This window comes from Leopardus geoffroyi, chromosome B3, assembly GCF_018350155.1.
Source record: "Leopardus geoffroyi isolate Oge1 chromosome B3, O.geoffroyi_Oge1_pat1.0, whole genome shotgun sequence".
Lineage (NCBI taxonomy): Eukaryota > Metazoa > Chordata > Mammalia > Carnivora > Felidae > Leopardus > Leopardus geoffroyi.
In genome coordinates this window covers 49,396,868-49,414,967 of record NC_059337.1, presented here as the reverse complement: position 1 = coordinate 49,414,967, position 18,100 = coordinate 49,396,868, and the positions used below count along the sequence as shown (strand labels likewise).

Below are 18,100 nucleotides of genomic sequence, written 5' to 3'. Positions count from 1 at the left end.
ATCCAGATGCACATTTGAGAACCACTAAGTTAATCTTTAAAGCATTTAGAAGTGCTAGGTGAATATTACCAGTAATGATGTTTAATAGTGTTTATTTTGGAGACTCTGGTAAGTGTGATTATTGGCGATTTTTATTTCTTCCTGATTTTTCTACAAACACTGACTTACTTATATAAAAAGTAAAGTTATCAATTCTTTTAAAAATCTCACTGAGGAAAAAGGCAAATACATAAAAACCTACTACAACCTACTATGCTAAAAATCCTCAAAGTAGTACAAAATAGAAGCTAAGAGGAAAAAAGTTTAATACAACTACAGTTATCACAGAAAATTTCATGGAGGCCATAATTTCCCAGATTTTAAAGAATAAGTAGAACTCCAACCAGTTTAAAAAAGGGGGGGGGGGGGGTTGAAGGGGCTTTTCTCTGAGGTCCAGGAAGACAGATGAGTGAATCCAACACTGCCTGATTCCTTTCAGACTTCAGATTTAGGCTTAGAGGACTCAGCTCTCTGTTCAGTCTCCTGATTCAGCAGGGCTCACCTTTGTATGTATCCCCTTCCCAAAAGGGCATGGAGAGAATCGGAGTCAAGAGAAAAGGCACTGCCAGTACAGGTCTAGAGAAGCAAAGGGAGGACACAGACCTCCTCTCCCCAGGCTAATCAGAGTCCAGGAATCAGCTGTTTAATGCAACAGTACCTTTGTTCTGATATGTACCCCACCCGCCAAAAAGAAGAAATGAATGATCCGTGTAATACTCAAAATGCTAACGGAGGAAAAATAAAATGTATAGATAATAAATTTTTATTCCCAATTAAGATTTGATACTATTACTTCTGACCCTGAACATTATAACTTTCTTTTTTTTAAAGATGGGTTGGGGAGGGGGAATATTTTCCATTGAAGATATGAAATCCTCAAAATGTATATGTTTTCTTTACCTGTAAGAATTCTTTTACACTATAAGGAAAACAAAATAACATGCATACATTATACATAATTTCACATAACTTTGTTATTTACCTAATTAGCTAAAAAATCCAGATAGACAAGATTTATCTGTCTCAGAGTTTCAATTTCTATCAGTGAGCAGGGGCAGAGAAAGAGGGAGACACAGAATCTGAAACAGGCTCCAGGTTCTGAGCTGTCAGCACAGAGCCCGACGTGGGGCTTGAACTCACTAACTGCAAGATCATGACCTGAACTGAAGTCGCATGCTCACCCAACTGAGCCACCCAGGCAGCCCCAGAATTTGTTCTAACGATACTGAAAAGAAGATGAGAAGCAAGGTCTGAAAATAAAGAACTAAAAATAGCCACCATCATTCAGCTGTAAGAGAAATAATGAGGTATGCAACACGGGCATTAACAAAGTCAAGTCCAGTAAGCATAACTAAATTTGGGGAAACTATACTTAAAATATTAAATAGCTCCTCAACTGGTAATGATCAATTTAGTTGAGAAAGTGCATAAAAGGCTACTGAACTTGGGGCGCCTGGGTGGCTCAGTTGGTTAAGCGTCTGACTTGGGCTCAGGTCATGATCTCATGGTTTGTGAGTTCCAGCCCCCCCACCCCCACCCCATCAGGCTCTGTGTTGACAGCTAGGAGTCTGGAGCCTGCTTTAGATTCTGTGTCTCATTCTCTCTGTGCTCTGTCTCTCTCTGTCTCTCAAAAATAAATAAATGTAAAGAAAAAAATTTTAAAAAGCCTATTGATCTGAAAGCAAAAATTCCATGTCCTCAGAGAAGTCAACTACTATTTAAGGCCCAGAGTCCTCATCCTAAAATAAAGACACGCCACCTGCCTGAATCTTCTCCCAGAGCTTGTGAGGACCAGATACAAAGTATGGGAAAAACCTTTTAAAATCACAATGCACCACAGAAATTACTTATTTAAAAACTGGTTCTTAAAAACAAGGTTTTCTACTATCAAAATCACAGCCAATGACCCTTTTATAATACCAAAACACCAAGTTGTTTTTAAATGGTAGGTATTTTTTTTTTTTGTATTCTGATTTAATGGTCATGTTGTATTTTTTAACATTTAGAAACATTTAATAACCTCCTCTAAAACTCTGCTATATTCAATATTAAAGACATTGATTTATATTTCCAGAATTCAGTTCATTTGTTCCTTGCTTCCTTCCTTCCATAAATACATAAAAAGCACATTTAATTTCTACTGTATTCTAGGCAACATGCTTGGTGCTAAAAAGACATACACAAATCAGAGTTTAACAGATTCATGTAAGAAAGACATGTTAACAACAAGTAAAGCAATTTAGCATACATCATAATAAAAATATGTACAAACTATTACGGCAATTTAAAGAAGAAATGCATAATATTGTATGGGGGTCGTGAAATTTACATTTAAGCAAATACTCTGAAAATAAGGAGATGCTTCCTCATGAGACATAGGAGAAGGGCAACTCAGTGGTAAAAACAAAAGTAAAATTACAGAAGCAAAGATCAGTGAGCCATCAGCTGAAGATGAGAATGACAGCCAGTGGCACATTTTGAAGCATCTTGTAATGCATGTAAAATATCTGGTACTTTATCATGGGCCACAGGAAGCCATTGAAACATTTTAATGAGATCACATTTATCTTCTAGAATGATAACTCTGGTAGCCATGTGGAGAGTAGATTTGAGGGAGATGAAACTAGAGTTAAGACAACAAATTACGATATTAGACTAGGTCAGGTAAGAAATAATGAAAATCTAGTCTAGAAACTGTCAGAGATAGACTTGTGAACCATGGGTGTCATGCTTAAGAGCATGGTCCCAGGAGCTATACATTCACTTACTAGCCACATAATCTTGGATAAACCAGTATCTTTCTGTCTCATTGTGCTTGTCTGAAAATGGAGCTAAAGGTGTTAATGTATATTAATGATTTAGGATAGTTTTCAAGAGATCTTATTCATTAATATTAATATTAAGTACAAGGATCAGGTTTTTTTGTTGTTGTTGTTTTGGTTTTATTTTATTTTATTTTAACTTGTTTTTTTATTTTTTTAAATTTACATCCAAATTAGTTAGCATATAGTGCAACAATGATTTCAGGAGTAAATCCCTTAGTGCCCCTTACCCATTTATCCCATCCCCCCTCCCACAACCCCTCCATTAACCCTCAGTTTGTTCTCCATATTTATGAGTCTCTTTTGTTTTGTCCCCCTCCCTGTTTTTATATTGTTTTTGTTTCCCTTTCCTTATGTTCATCTGTTTTGTCTCTTAAAGTCCTCATATGAGTGAAGTCATGTGATTTTTGTCTTTCTCTAATTTCACTTAGCATAATACCCTCCAGTTCCATCCACGTGGTTGCAAATGGCAAGATTTCATTCATTTTGATTGCTGAGTAATACTCCATTGTGTGTGTGTGTGTATGTGTATGTACCTATGTATGTGTGTATGTGTGTGTTTGTGTGTATATATGTACACACACACACCACGTCTTCTTTCTCCATTCATCCATCGATGGACATTTGGGCTCTTTCCATACTTTGGCTATTGTTGATAGTGCTGCTGTAAATATTGGGGTGCATGTGTCCCTTTGAAACAGCACACCTGTATCCCATGGATAAATCCCTAGTTGTGCAATTGCTGGGTTGTAGGGTAGTTCTATTTTCAGTTTTTTGAGGAACCTCCATACTGTTTTCCAGAGTGGCTGCACCAGCTTGCATTCCCATAAATGGTAGGTATTTTTAAGTAACCATTTTTATTTTAAATATTTGGATGTTAAGAATTTGACATCACAGTATTCTTTAATAGATTTTTCTAGTCTAAATTTACACTAATACCAACAGATAAAAGTGTACATTTGCAAACTGTTATTTGATCAAGTAGCAGGATTTTAAGTGGCTACTAACCAATCATTTAAGAGATTAGGATCTCTGCAAAGAGCCAAGATGAAGGTGTGTGTGTGTGTGTGTGTGTGTGTGTGTGTGTGTGTGTGTGTGTAGTACTGGTGACCATTTTTGCAAATGTAATTCTAGAGTCTTCCATCATGGGATCCTCCCGCCCAATGCTCTGGCCCTAAAGGCAGAAAAGGGACCTCTGAGTACAGAAGAGACATGGAGCTGAGGGTATGATCTGCAAAGCCTTCAAAACATATTTATATCTATGTGATGTATGTGTTAAGCCCTGGGATGATACAAGTCCTCACAGTATACGACAGGCAAGCAGATAGTTAGAGATTTATCTTCTCTGGGCTTCTGTCTCCTTATCTATCAAATGGGGCTAACAGCACCCTCTGTGGAAAAGCCAAAGTGATTACATGCAAAGTGCTGCCATGTGCCTATAGGATAAGAAGTACCCAGCAAAGGGGTGCCTGGGTGGCTCAGTCAGTTAAGCCTCTGGCTCTTGATTTCAGCTCGGTCATAATCTCACAGCTTGTGGGTTTGAGCCCCCCGTCAGGCTCCACATTGAGAGAACTTGCTTGGGATTCTCTCTCTCCCTCTCTCTCTCTGCCTCTCCCCGCCTCTCCCCTGCTTGCCCTCGCTCTCTCTCTCAAAATAAATAAACATTTCTTTAAAACACTTATAAAAAAAAAAAAAAAAAAAAGAAGTGGTGAGCAAATCAAAGTTAACATTACCAGGAAAAGCACAGTATGTTAGTTATCTTTGCCCCTAAAGTAAAACCTTAGGAACTCCTCCAAAACAACTTGCACCAAAAGTAGAATATAAGAGGGCATTTTATTATGGGAAGTGGGCAGTGGGAGACAGGGAAACAGTAACACTTACTTATCCAGTTTCTGACATTGAGGAAACTCTGCTCATTTGTCAGATCAAAAAGCAGAAGAAACCCCATAGCATCTCTGAAGAATGCTGTTGTCAAGCTACGAAACCTAGGAACATAAAAGCAGATTGGTCACGTAAATCATGGCCTCACTCCTGAAATATAAAACTAGCAGCAATTCCTTCAGCTCTTCCAATAATTCATCAATAACAAATTAGGTGTTTAATAATGTGCCATAATTTCTAATAACTTCACATTATACATGCATATGGTACCTCTTAACTATACAAGATTTAACAAAGTGTGCTATAATAGATCATTTTATCAGTATAAAGGTGTATATATATAATCAATGATATTGGGTATCTTATAAAATATGGTAAAGAGATATCTAAAGCTAGAAAGAATATTTCAAAACATACTGATACTTTCCAAAAATTATATTTGGAATTTTCTTTTAAAATAAAAACAATCTTGGAGCACTTGGGTGGCTCAGTCGGTTAAGCGGCCAATTTCAGTTCAGGTCATGATCTCACAGTTTGTGAGTCTGAGCCTTGCAACAGGCTCTGTGCTGACAGCTCAGTGCCTGGATCCTACTTTGGATTCTGTGTCTCCCTCCCTCTCTCTCTCTCTCTGTGCCTCCCCTGCTCGTGCAGTCTCTGTGTTTCTCTCAAAAATAAATAAACATTAAAAAATTTAAATAAAAACAATCTTATAGAGAACTGATCGTTACCTGAGGGGAGGTGGGGGAAGAAATGGGTGAAAAAGATTAAGGAATAAAGAGTACATTTCTCATGACAAGGACTGAGTAATGTATTGAACTCAGTATAGTGTATTGCTGAATTACTATATTGTATACCTGAAACTAATTTAACACTGTATGTTAACTATGCTGGAATTAAATGAATAAAAATAAATAAAATAAAAACAATCTGTGTAAGTTTTTAAAAATTAAAAAAAAGATAATGATATTCCAAAAGTGTATACTACAGTTATTTATCACTTACATAAGTTTATGTGTTAATGGAGCATGTGATTTGAAAAAACAGTCTGCTGGACAGGGACCACAAGAACTAGCTCATGATACATTAGTCTGAGCCAAGAATGCACAGTGCAATTAAGAGTTAATTAGGCCAAAAGCAATGGTGCCTGCTGTGTAGGTTTTCCTTGTCCTGAGAAAGTTCAACTTGACCTGACATTGCAATGGGTTCCATAACCTTTTAATTTCAGTCTCTACAGAAGTTTAATAACTCTGAAAAACATTTCTTTGGCTTCAAGATGGGAGTACTATTGACTCAGTCCCTAGCCTTTCTTGGTGCTCTCTTCCAAGGTTTTATCCAGCTATATCCTTTCTCTCTCCGTTTCAAGTCCGTTTCCATTTTACTTTTATGCAAAGCCTGCAAGTGACAGGCATGGGCTCTACGGAAAAGAATACTGACATGAATTTGTCATCTAATATATTTTCTCAAATATTTCTAGTGAACATTTTTACAAAAAAAAGAGTCCTTATCTTTTAGAAATACCTACCAAAGTAGTTATAAATGAAAAAATCTGATATTTGCAATTTGCTTAAAAATAATTTAGGAGTGGGGGTAAAAAGAGGTAGAGGTATAAATGAAATGAGATAGGCCACAAATCGATGGCTGTTGAAGCTGGGAAATGTGTACATGATTTTATTATACTATCCTTTCTAGTATATATTTGAATATTTCCAGAATAAAAAGTTAAAAAACAAAAGAATACTTCAAGAAAACTAGAGAAAACAGCAGCCTCTAGCTAACTTAAAGAAATTTTTATCAAGATTTCATGTGACTTATCTTGATCAAGCAACCTCTGACCATATGAGTTAATTCCAATCAGATTTTCCATGAGGTTTCAACAATCAAGAATAATGCATGCAATTCTACAATTGTCTTTGTGGATGAGTAAATAGCAAAAGTAAATGGTGGAAAGTGTCTAAGCAAATGAGTAGAACGAGAAAGGAGGAGGAAGAAAGAGAGAGGAGGGAGGAGGAGGAGAAAGCAGGAAGAGAAAGAAGAAGAAGAAAGAAGAAGAAAGACCGTAAATAAGATGGTCTATTTTGAAAAGGATTCATTTTTCTTCTGCCCTTGTATGAAGGACACATCATTACCATTTCGGATTGATAAATTTCCTGCTAATTTGGAAGTATGTCTTATCTAAGTACAAATCAACCAATCAGCTGGCCTTTTCCTGCTCAGGCACTGTATGAAGAGCATACCTGGTTTTCCCTTTCCTCCAGTAAGAAACACATAACTGAAGGTCTCATACCTCTCCTGCCCTGCTGTGTCCCATAATTGCAGGTGGATTCTCTGACCTCTGCCAATGGCTCCATCTGGCCCATTGGCTCTGTACACCTAAAATAGCAAAATGAAAAAGAAAACTTTTGAGAACACTACTCTTCTTACTTTTCTATTCAGTAAAACTCCCATAAGCTTCTAGACTCAAAAAAAACCCTCTGGAATACAACCTTGTTTGTATGTTATTCCAAACAATTATCTTTGGGTAATACAGTAATTTGTAATAAAACATAAATATACACGTTATATATTTTTATAAGTATATTATGAAATATATATAAATATCATATAATATGTATAAATAACAATAATCTGGGGAACTTGGGTGGCTTAGTTGGTTGAGTGTCCGACTTCAGCTCAGGTCATGATCTCACCGTTCATGAGTTTGAGCCCCGCATGAGGCTCTCTGCTGTCAGCACAGAGCTCACTTCGGATCCTCTGTCTCCATCTCTCTCTCTCTCTCTCTCTCTCTCTGTCCCTCCCCCACTTGTGCATGCACGTGTTCTCTCTCCCTCCCTCTCCCTCTCTCTCTCTCTCTCAAAAATAAATATTAAAGAAAGAAACAAAACATTAATCCACTCACCTTTCCTCAAAGTTCCCTCAGGTCACTAGTTTCAGAAAATATTACCTTTCTATGATTTTTCCCTATCCCATCTTTAAAAAGTACTCTAAAGCAATTTTATAGGAAGGACGTCTTAAGATCTCTTCCTCCATTAAAGCAATGAAACACTGGCCAAAAATGTCAAAATCCACTTTTTCTAAACTCTGAGAATTAACAAGGGCTTGCAACATCCCAAGAAGAATCTATTCCATAAAAATGGCTGAATATCAGTAAAAACAGTAAACTTTGTGCTGTTTCAATTTATCTTATTCCCATCCCACTCTCCCCAGCTCCTTAGTAGCTTTGAAAACCAACAGATACATAACTATGGTAGCTGTGAAAACCATTAGCATAGTAGCCACTGAAAGGAGGCAGAACAGGATTGGAGCTCTCCAAGTCTCATCCCCAGAGAACTGTCTGAAAGTTACCTGTAAATCTCCATTCCCAGGCCTTCACTTGACTTTGCCTGACTCAAAGCTTGCTCTATGATGATAACCTTACCCTTAGGACATTTGTTGAAAACAATCAGCAGCAATTATTTAACATCACAGCTACCAAAGGCAGCAATACCAACTGGGGCTAAATCTAACAAAAAAACAAACAAACAAACAGGAAATGAGATGTCCATAGGGAGACTTGAAAAGCTCCAAAATGTTCCTTGGAATCTACTAGGCCACTTTCATGTATAGGACCATACATATACTTGGAAAAGACTTGAAAAGACCCAATTCTCTATGGCTGACTTTGAGACTCTCTCAAGCAGGAAATGAAGGCTAAGGCAGAGTTGTAAACTGCCTGCAGGAACATTAGGCACATGTCCCACAATGGGTGCATGCATGCACATACACAGTCTGTTGGAAGAGGCTGATAGACTTACTGGTTCAAAGAAACCTGTCCACTCATTGGCTTATCACTGAGTTAACTGAACAGAGACTTCAGTTAACTTCAGCACTAGAATTAGTGCTGGGATAGAATTAGTCCCGGGATGTCACTAAATAAACAGCAGGAACAACAGCAACAAAAATAAAGAGCAAAAACAAGAACCTCTTAGGAAAGGGGAAGAATTTGATTGCCAGGTTTTATCATTTAAAATGTCCAGTTTTCAACAATGTTTATGAGACACACAAAGAAACAGGAAAGTATGGCTTATACACCGGGGTGGGGTGGGGGCAGGGGAAGGGAGTGAAGAAATCAACAGAGGTCATCCCTAAGGAAGGCCAGATGCTGAACTTACTAGACATAGACTTGAAATCAGCTATTATAAACATGTTCAAAGAACTAAAGGAAATCATATCTAAAGAAATAAAGTATGAGAATAATGCCTCATTGAATACAGAATGTCAATAAAGACATAGATACTATAAAAAGTAAACAGAGATTCTGGAGTTAAAAATACAGTAAGCGAAGTGCAATATTCACTAGAGGGGCTCTTGTGACTTGAAATGGCAAAAGAAATAACCACTGATTTGAAGAGACAGGTCTGTTGAGATTATCTAGGCCATGGCACAAAAGGAAATAGAATAAAGAAAAATGAACAGAGTTACAGAGACCTATGGAACCATCAAACATACCAACATATGCAAACTAGCAATCATATCAAAAGAAGACAGAGGCAGAAAAAATATTTGCAGAAATAATAGCCAAAAACATCCCAAAATTTGATGAAAAACATTTGTCTTCACATTCAAGAAATGCAGTGAGCTCCAAGAAGGATAAATTCATAGAGACTGACTAGACACATCATCATCAAACTGTCAAAATCCAAAGACAAAGAGAGAATCTTAAAAGCAGCAAGTAAAAAGTGATTCATCACATACAAGCAATAGAGGCCAAAAGGCAGTAGGAGGACATAATTAAAGTGCTGAAAGAATAAAGACTAATCAACCAATAATTCTATAGGCAACAAAGCTTTCATTTAAAACTGAATGATTAATTAAGACATCACCAGATACACAAAAACAGAAAATTCATCACTAGCATACTTGCCCTATAAGAAATAATAAAGATAATGCTTCAGGCTAAGATAAAAGGACACTAGGCAGCAAATAAAGTCCATAAAAAAGCAAACAGCACCAGAAAGATAACTACATAAATATAAAAGAAAGTATAAATGCATTTTTGTAATTCTTTTCTTCCATCTGATTTAAGTACAACTTCATGAATAAGTACAAACCTGTTGATAGGCACACAACATATAAAGTTGTATTTGTGTGACAATAACGGTGCAGAGGAGGGAGTAGGAAATGAAGTCCTATATAAGCACAGTTTCATTATAATATTGAAATTAAGTTGGTATTCATCAAAACTAGATTGTTATAAATTAAGATGATAATTGTAATGCTTAGTGGAACTATTAAAAAAATAACTCAAATATAGTAAAAATAATGGCAAGGGAGCTACAATAGTATACTAGTAAATACAGAACACAAAATAAAGTAGTCATGAAGAAATTGAGGAACAAAAAGAGAAATAAGACATGTAGAAAACAGGGACACCTGGGTGGCTCAGTCAGTTGAGTGTCTGACTTGGGTTCAGGTCATGATCTCATAGTTCATGAGTTAGAGCCCCGCATCAGGCTTGCTGCTGTCAGCACAGAGCCCACTCTGGATCCTCTGTCCCCTTCTCTCTCTCCTCCTTCCCTGTTTGTGCTCTCTCTCAAAAATAAATACATAAATGCATAAACACATAAATAAATACCAGAAAAAGATACATAGAAAACAAGTAGCAAAATGGCAAACATAAATGCTACTTTTTCAGTAACTATATTAAATGTAAGTGGATTAAATACTCCAAATAAAAGGCAGAGATTGGCAAAATGGACTTGAAAACATGATCCAACAATGTACTGTCTACAAGAGACACACTTTAGATTCAAAGACACAAAGAGGCTGTAAACAAAAGGATGGAGAAAAAATACCATGCAAACAAAAACTAAAAGAAGAGCTTGAGGGGCTATACTAATATCAGAAAAAAGTAAAATTAAAGCAAAAATTGTTATTTATCATTTTATAATGATAAAAAGGTTACTCCATTAAGAACATATATGAAGAAAAAGGGAGAAAAACAAGCCGACAGTAATATTGAGATATTCCAATACTCTACTTTTTGTAATGGATAGAACAAGTAGGCAGATGAACAAAGAAATACAAGACTTGCACAACACTATAAATCAAAGACATGACAGACATCTACAGAATGCTTCACTCAACAACTGCAGATCATACATTCTTCTCAGGTACACACAAAACATTCTCAAGGACAGGCCATATGTTAGATCATAAAACAAGCCTCAATAAATTCAAAAGTCAAATAATACAAAATGTGTCTCTAACCACAATGGGTAAAATTAGCAATCATTAACAGTAAACCAAAATTTGGAAAATTCACAAATATGTGGAAAATAAACAACACAGTCTTAAATAACCAATATGTCAAAGAAGAAACACAAGAGAAACTAAAAAATACTTTTATTATTTTTACTAAAATACTTTTTTACTGTAGTTGTAGCACAACTACAAAAAATGATCAAATGAAGCTAAAGCATTGCCTAGAGGGAAATTTCTAGCAGTAAGCACCTATATTAAAAAAGAATAAAGATTTCTAATAAATAACTTTCAACTTTAAGAAACTAGAAAAATAAGATAAACTAAACCAAAAGCAAACAGAAGAAAAGAAATCATAAAGATTGGTGGAAATGAATTGTCTTTAAAAAGGTCAACAAAATTCATAAACCTTTAGCTATACTGACCAAGAATAAAAATAGAATACTCAAACTCTTAAAATCAGAAAGTTTTTGGGGCGCCTGGGTGGCGCAGTCGGTTAAACGTCCGACTTCAGCCAGGTCACGATCTCGCGGTGCGTGAGTTCGAGCCTCGCATCAGGCTCTGGGCTGATGGCTCAGAGCCTGGAGTCTGTTTCCGATTCTGTGTCTCCCTCTCTCTCTGCCCTTCCCCCGTTCATGCTCTGTCTCTCTCTGTCCCAAAAATAAATAAACGTTGAAAAAAAAAATTAAAAAAAAAATCAGAAAGTTTTTTAAAGATCTCTGTATCTCCAGATACACTAAAAAATAATAAAAATTTAAATAATTAGAAAAATTTTTAAAGGACAAAACTACCAACTTTACATTTCTAAAAAGATTATAAAGTAATACTCTGAACTGTATGCCAAAAAATTAGATAATCTATAATTGAGAAATTCTTAAACACAAATACCAGAAATTAACTCAAGAAGAAATAGAACATCTAAATAGACATATAACTAATAAGGAGACAAATAGAGTTTTTGTGGAATGGCCAGGCACAAATGTCTTCACTGATGAATTTAACCAAATGTTTAGAGGAGAATCAACACCAATCTTTCCCAAACTCTTCCAAAATAGATAAAAGGTGGAAATACTTGACTCATTTTATAAGGCCAATATTATACTGATACCAAAACCAAAGATATCATGAGAAAAAACAAAAACAAAAACAAAAAACTACAGACCAACATCCATTCTGAGTATAGACACGAAATATTAGCAAACAGAATCCAACAAAGTATAAAAAGGATTATATGCCATGACACAGTGAAATTTATCACAAGGACAGCAATGTTGATTGGCCTTACAAAAATCAATCAATACAACACAATACACCATAGTAGTATGAAGAACAAAAATCACATGACCATCTCAATATGTGCAAAAAAAACCTTTGAAAACATCCAATGCCTTTCATGATAAAAACACTCAACAAATTAGAAATAGAAGAGAATGTCCTCAACTTGAAAAACTGCACCTATGGAAAACCCAAGAACTCACATTATACATAATGGTGAAGGTCTGAATGCTTTCTTTCTCCCTGAAATCAAAAACAAGATGAGGATGTTCTCTCTCATCAGTTCTATTCAACATTTTACTGAGGTTCTTGCCAGGGTAATTAGGCAAGAAAAAAATAAAACTTATCCAAATTGGAAAAGAAGAAGTAAAACAGAAGATGACACAATCTTGTATATAAAAGATCCTAAGGAATAAATACACACACACACACACACACACACACACACACAATTAGAATTAATAAACAAGTTCAACAAGTACCCAGTGTACAAGATCAGTTTACAAAATAAATTGTATTTCTATATACTGGCAATGAACAATTCAAAATGAATTAAAAAATCAATTCAATTTACAATAGCATAAAAACAATCCGTTGAGCGTCCAACTCTTGATTTTGGCTCAGGTCATGATCCCAGGCACAAGCCCCATGTCAGGGCTCCATGCTGAGCGTGGGGCCTGCTTAAGATTTTCTCTCTCTCTTCCTCTACCTCTCTCCCCAACTCATACTCTCTCTCTAAAATTAAAATAGTAATAGTTTTTAAAAATAATAGCATAAAAAATTAAAATGCTTAAGAATAATATAAACAAAAAACATACTTTGAAAGCTGCAAAACATTGTTGAAAGAAATTAAAGAAGATCTAAATAAATGGAAAAACATCTCATGTTCATGGATCAGAAGGTGTAATATTGTTAAGATACCAATATTCCCCAAATTGATCTGCAGATTCAGTGCCATCCCTACCAAAATCTCAGCTGGCTTCTTTGTAGAAATTGATAAGCTGACCCTAAAATTCAAATGTAATTGCAAGGTATCCAAAATAATCTTGAAAAATAAGGACAAAGTGGGAAGACTTTGACATGCTTCCCAATGTCAAAACGTAGTACAAAGCAGAAGTAGTCAAGATAGTGCTGGCTTAAGGATAGACATATAGATGAATGGAATAGAATTTCAAGTCCACAAATAAGTATTTTTATTTATGGTCAACTGATTTTCAACAAGAGCACCAAGATCATTCTTAAGAGAAAGAACATACATAAGAGAAAGAACTTTCAATAAATACTAATGGGACTAGATACCCATATGCAAAAAAATAGAAGTTGGACCCCTATTCACACCATACACAAAATTAACTCAAAACCTATGGAGAATGAATTAATGCCTGAAGGAGAGTAAATTGGAAAAGACTGCTAAAGGGCATGAGGTTTCTTTTGGGGTGGTGAAATGTTCTAAAATTAGATAGCAGTGATGGTTTGTACAAATGTGAATATACTAAAACATTGAGTTGTACACTTTCAATGAGTGAATTTTATGTTATGTAAATTATATCTCAATAAAGTCATTTTTAAAATACAAGGTTATAAAATGGGAATTGATAAATATAATCACATATACACATGCTGATTCTACCAATTACATGTCAATACTAAAATTTTTATAAAATCCTGTTCTTACTCAGTGGGCCTTTAAGACTCTAGCAGTGGAAAAAAAGACCTAGGGTGACTAAGAGGGAATGAATTCCTTTGCCCTGGAAGACAGAGACCCTGTATCTTTTCCAGGAAGAATATTCCCCATTGAAAGATCTTTGTTATTAATCTCCTGACCCCTTGTGGACCTGCTTCATAGTAAGGGTTGATTTTTCAGCAAGAAATGTAGTTCACAGAGAAGACCATCTTCTCTCTGCAACTCTAACACAGTGACTTCCTGCCCTCCTCTCCATCACCAGAATAACTTTCAGTCCTGTGGTTCCTTAAATGAAAGAGCCCCCTCCTTCAGTGTTCTGTAGAACCTCCCTGTTCCCTTGGTTACTTCCCAGATCAAAATGCAATACTGGCATTCTCACTCCAACCCCAACCTCACCCTTCTGGCAGCAGGTGATGAATTTTGCCACTTAGTGGGGTTGAATTAAGAAAAAGGCCATTAAAAATGACATCAAAGGGGGAAGAGCATAGCTCACAAAACAGGAGTATCAGGGTCAGGGTGGTTTGTAGGTTTCATAACAAAGTTAGACAAATAACTGTGAAGGTCCAGGGAAAGACACAAGCCGAAAGAGTGTTCAAGGGAAAATTAAAAGAAATCTTCACTTTTGTCTCCTTGGTTTTGTTTTCAGAGAAAGAGGTTGAGTGCATGAATGTGGGAGAGGGGTGGAGTGGAGGGAGGGAGGGAGGGAGGGAGGGCGAGAGAGAGAGAGAGAGAGAGAGAGAGAGAGAGAGAGAGAGAGAATCTCAAGCAGGCTGCAAGCTCAGCACAGATCCTGACATGTGGCTAGATCCCAAGACCCTGGGATCGAGACCGGAGACCAAATCAAGAGCCAGACGCTCAACTGACTGAGCCACCCAGGCGCCTATCTCCTTGGCTTTATATTAAGTGTTTTTCAGCACAACCTTCTAAATCACGTTGCCTAGATTGAACATAATGCATTTTCACATGCACCCTTTACTGGTATATTCCAAACTTTGTCTTTCTAATTCCTACCAAGTAGACTAAACAAAAAGGCAAATGTTGACTCAGATATTTTTATATAGAACTTACCACTCTCTTTTCCCTGAAATCAATGCCCACTGTTGTGATAAATTTGGAGTTAAATTTGCCATCTGTGTACTGGTAAAGTACACTGGTTTTCCCCACTCCAGAGTCTCCCAAAGCTAAAAACTTGATGAGATAATCATAATCTCCATCAGACATAATGAAGAACTCAGTGGTTCACCTGCAAAATACAAACAAATGCATATTTACGAAAAAGCCATTAGGAAATATTAGAATCTTCCATGAATAAAGTGAGTTACTTTAATATCCAGCTCAATAAGTACTATGTGACACCTATATGCCTAAGGGTTCTGTGAAGAGGATTAGATATTACTGCCCCCAAGGACCTAATATTTTGCTAGATGAGGTACTACTGAAATAACATTTTAATTTAAATTTAACATGCACATTATAGTACTATCAAGACAAAAATTCCAAGTGAGAATGAAAATCAAGAAGAAAACCACTACCAAGTCTTTTTTTTTTTTTTTTTAATATTTATTTTTGAGAGGATAGAGAGTACAAGCGGGGGAGGGGCAGGGTGAGAGGGAGACACAGAATCCAAAGCAGGCTCCAGGCTCTGAGCTTTCAGCAAGAACCTGACGCCGGGCTCAAACTCACAAGATCATGACCTGAGCCAGAGTCAGATACTTAACTGACTGAGCCACCTAGGCACCCCCAACCACTCAGTCTTACATACAGATCCTATAAAACAAAAATTTTAAAAAGAAAAGAGAAAGGATAATGTTACAGAAATAATAAAAATTAGGAGTGCAAATGATTCTAACCACCCCCCCCTCTTCTTATTCAGAGTCTCCTAGCACTAGATCCTTGGCTTTTCTCTTTTATGTGGACATCTAGGCAATTTCATTTATCCTATTCATTTTCAAATGTCACTATAGTTAATTCCTTCAAAGACAATGCTAAATTCACAAGTAAAATTTGGCTTGCAGCTTCTTTTATTTTATTGTTATTATATATTGCAATTAGGTCAGGGCTTTGCTAGAATTCACTTCTCTCTTGGGAACTGAGTTCCAGATTTGGGCAGTCACTGTTTAGAGACCATAGTTCCATTACAAAGGGTTCACCTACCCGTACTTGCCTTGGTATTTGAACAAGAAATGCCACCAATTCAGGTCTTCAATAGTAACTAAAACAAAAGTCCACCTTACAGAAGAAAAATTCTGTTTTTACTAGCAAGACCTAAACATGGTTATTTTTATCCTTTGCAATCAGCACTCTTCATGATTTGTTTTTATTCTCTAAATAGATTCAAACTACTCAAAATACCAGTCAACTGAAAATGTTGTCTGCCTCCAGGGAAAGCTTACTTCTTTTTATCTTTGCATTTATGATACCAATAAACCGTTCTGAAAATCGGAAAAATAATCAGCTATACCATTACCACTGACCACTCTACCTGCCCATTCAAACATGCATACTTACCCATACACACACATCAAATGCCTACATTAGATGCTGATTTTCCTCTCATTATCCACTTTCACCCAGCCTCACATCGAGAAACTTTACCACAATTCTCAATGCTTCCTATGGAATTATTTCTATAGATCCATAAGATTCATAAAAGCTTAAGCAAGGACATTTATTGATTTTCAAGGATGCCTCCCCCACCCTATCCTCAATTTGATGACTCACCTTATGGTCAAAAATCCTGAATGCCGACCCCCAAGAGCCACTGCAATTTATTTCCTCATCATGCCTTAGCGAAGACTGTGACCTCATATTCAGATATGGCTGGTCAGCTGATAAGGGCAGAGCATCCACTAACATTCATAATTCTATTTGCACACTATAAAGAATGATACTTCACAGATGATGACCTTCCTATGTTATAGCTTCAGTATGTACAGGTTGGTTGCCAGTATTAATGGTACATAACAGAATTCCTCTCCAGAAGATGACCAATAGGGTACAAATAGTTTATCACACTACAGCATCTCATTTGGCTCCCAGTGATTCATTAATAAGAGCTAAGAATTGAAAAGCAGGTCTAGATAGTGTTTAATCATTTTAGAGGTTCCCCTCAAAATGAATGACCAAGCAGAAAGCAACTCCGAAGTCTGCAATGAGAACAGCTATCTTACTTCTTTATTTTTAATTTGAACAAAGTTTGCTCATTTCTATATCGGTGTTTTTACATCATTTAAGGTACAGAAGAAAATGTTGTCGTCAATGGCATCACTCTTCTGTAATTCTCTAAATCCACTTGAACGGAATTCAAAGATAGATGAAACTACCTCTGCTGCACCAAAACTTAATGTGTTTAGTTATCATGGGAGAACAGTCACGCAGATAAGTCTACAAATGCTCTTTGTGGGTTTCGTTTTCTATTCATGTTGACAGCAATACATAACAGTTTATTCACAAACCAAGCCATTATAAATGAAGGTATTAACAAACCAAATACCACAACTAAAGGTATAAAAACCACCATCACTATTAATCATAGTTTGCACTCTTCAGATCATGCCTCTAGGCAATTATTTTCAGATTAACAAGGCAGATAAAGATCCAGACATTTCACTCTCTGGGTTCAGTTTTCCAAAGGATGAAAATTAGAACCCATAGAGATTAACTCATTTGCACAGTCTAGCATATACATCTCCTAACTCCAAGTCCAATGTCCACTCTATCTCCAAGCTTATTCTTGTTACTCAAGTTTCTACAAATGCATGTTGGGCTTAACAGTGACTGGGTACGATCCTGTATAAGGTAGCCTAAAAGGAAACACATGACCTCTGAAGTCCAGGAAAGCCAGGCTGAATCCCAAGTCTCCCACATGCCAGCTACTCAGACGTCTCTGAGCCTTGGTTCAAGTTTCCATTCTGTGACAAAGAATATATACTACTTCACACTATTGTTCTAAGGATTGAATGAGATGCTCTTTGTGGAACACCCAGAACAAACAGTGTTTGGCATATACTGGGTACACAGCAGATGTTAGCTCACTCTCTTCACCCCATTCTGGACAGATCAGACTGGCTCTGAAGACCAAGAACAATCTCTGAAATTGCCCCTGATCAGCTCAAGACATATTTCTAGCACAAAGTATTTCTGACTGGTTCAGAGTCATTTG

The 18,100-nt window shown here is 36.5% G+C and overlaps 1 protein-coding gene across 4 annotated transcripts in view; it reads right to left on the bottom strand.

Annotated features, from left to right (window-relative positions):
• RAB27A (RAB27A, member RAS oncogene family) overlaps positions 1-18,100 on the bottom strand; it is a 76,078-nt gene that overhangs the window by 15,284 nt on the left and 42,694 nt on the right. For all 4 annotated transcript variants that reach the window (XM_045449684.1, XM_045449683.1, XM_045449686.1 and 1 more), the window contains 3 exons: positions 15,007-15,181; positions 7,027-7,112; positions 4,743-4,846 (listed from right to left, as the gene is read on the bottom strand). In XM_045449684.1, coding sequence (XP_045305640.1) covers positions 4,743-4,846; positions 7,027-7,112; positions 15,007-15,159 — 343 coding nt within the window. In that variant the 5' untranslated portion in view covers positions 15,160-15,181. The remainder of the gene's footprint in view (positions 1-4,742; positions 4,847-7,026; positions 7,113-15,006; positions 15,182-18,100) is intronic.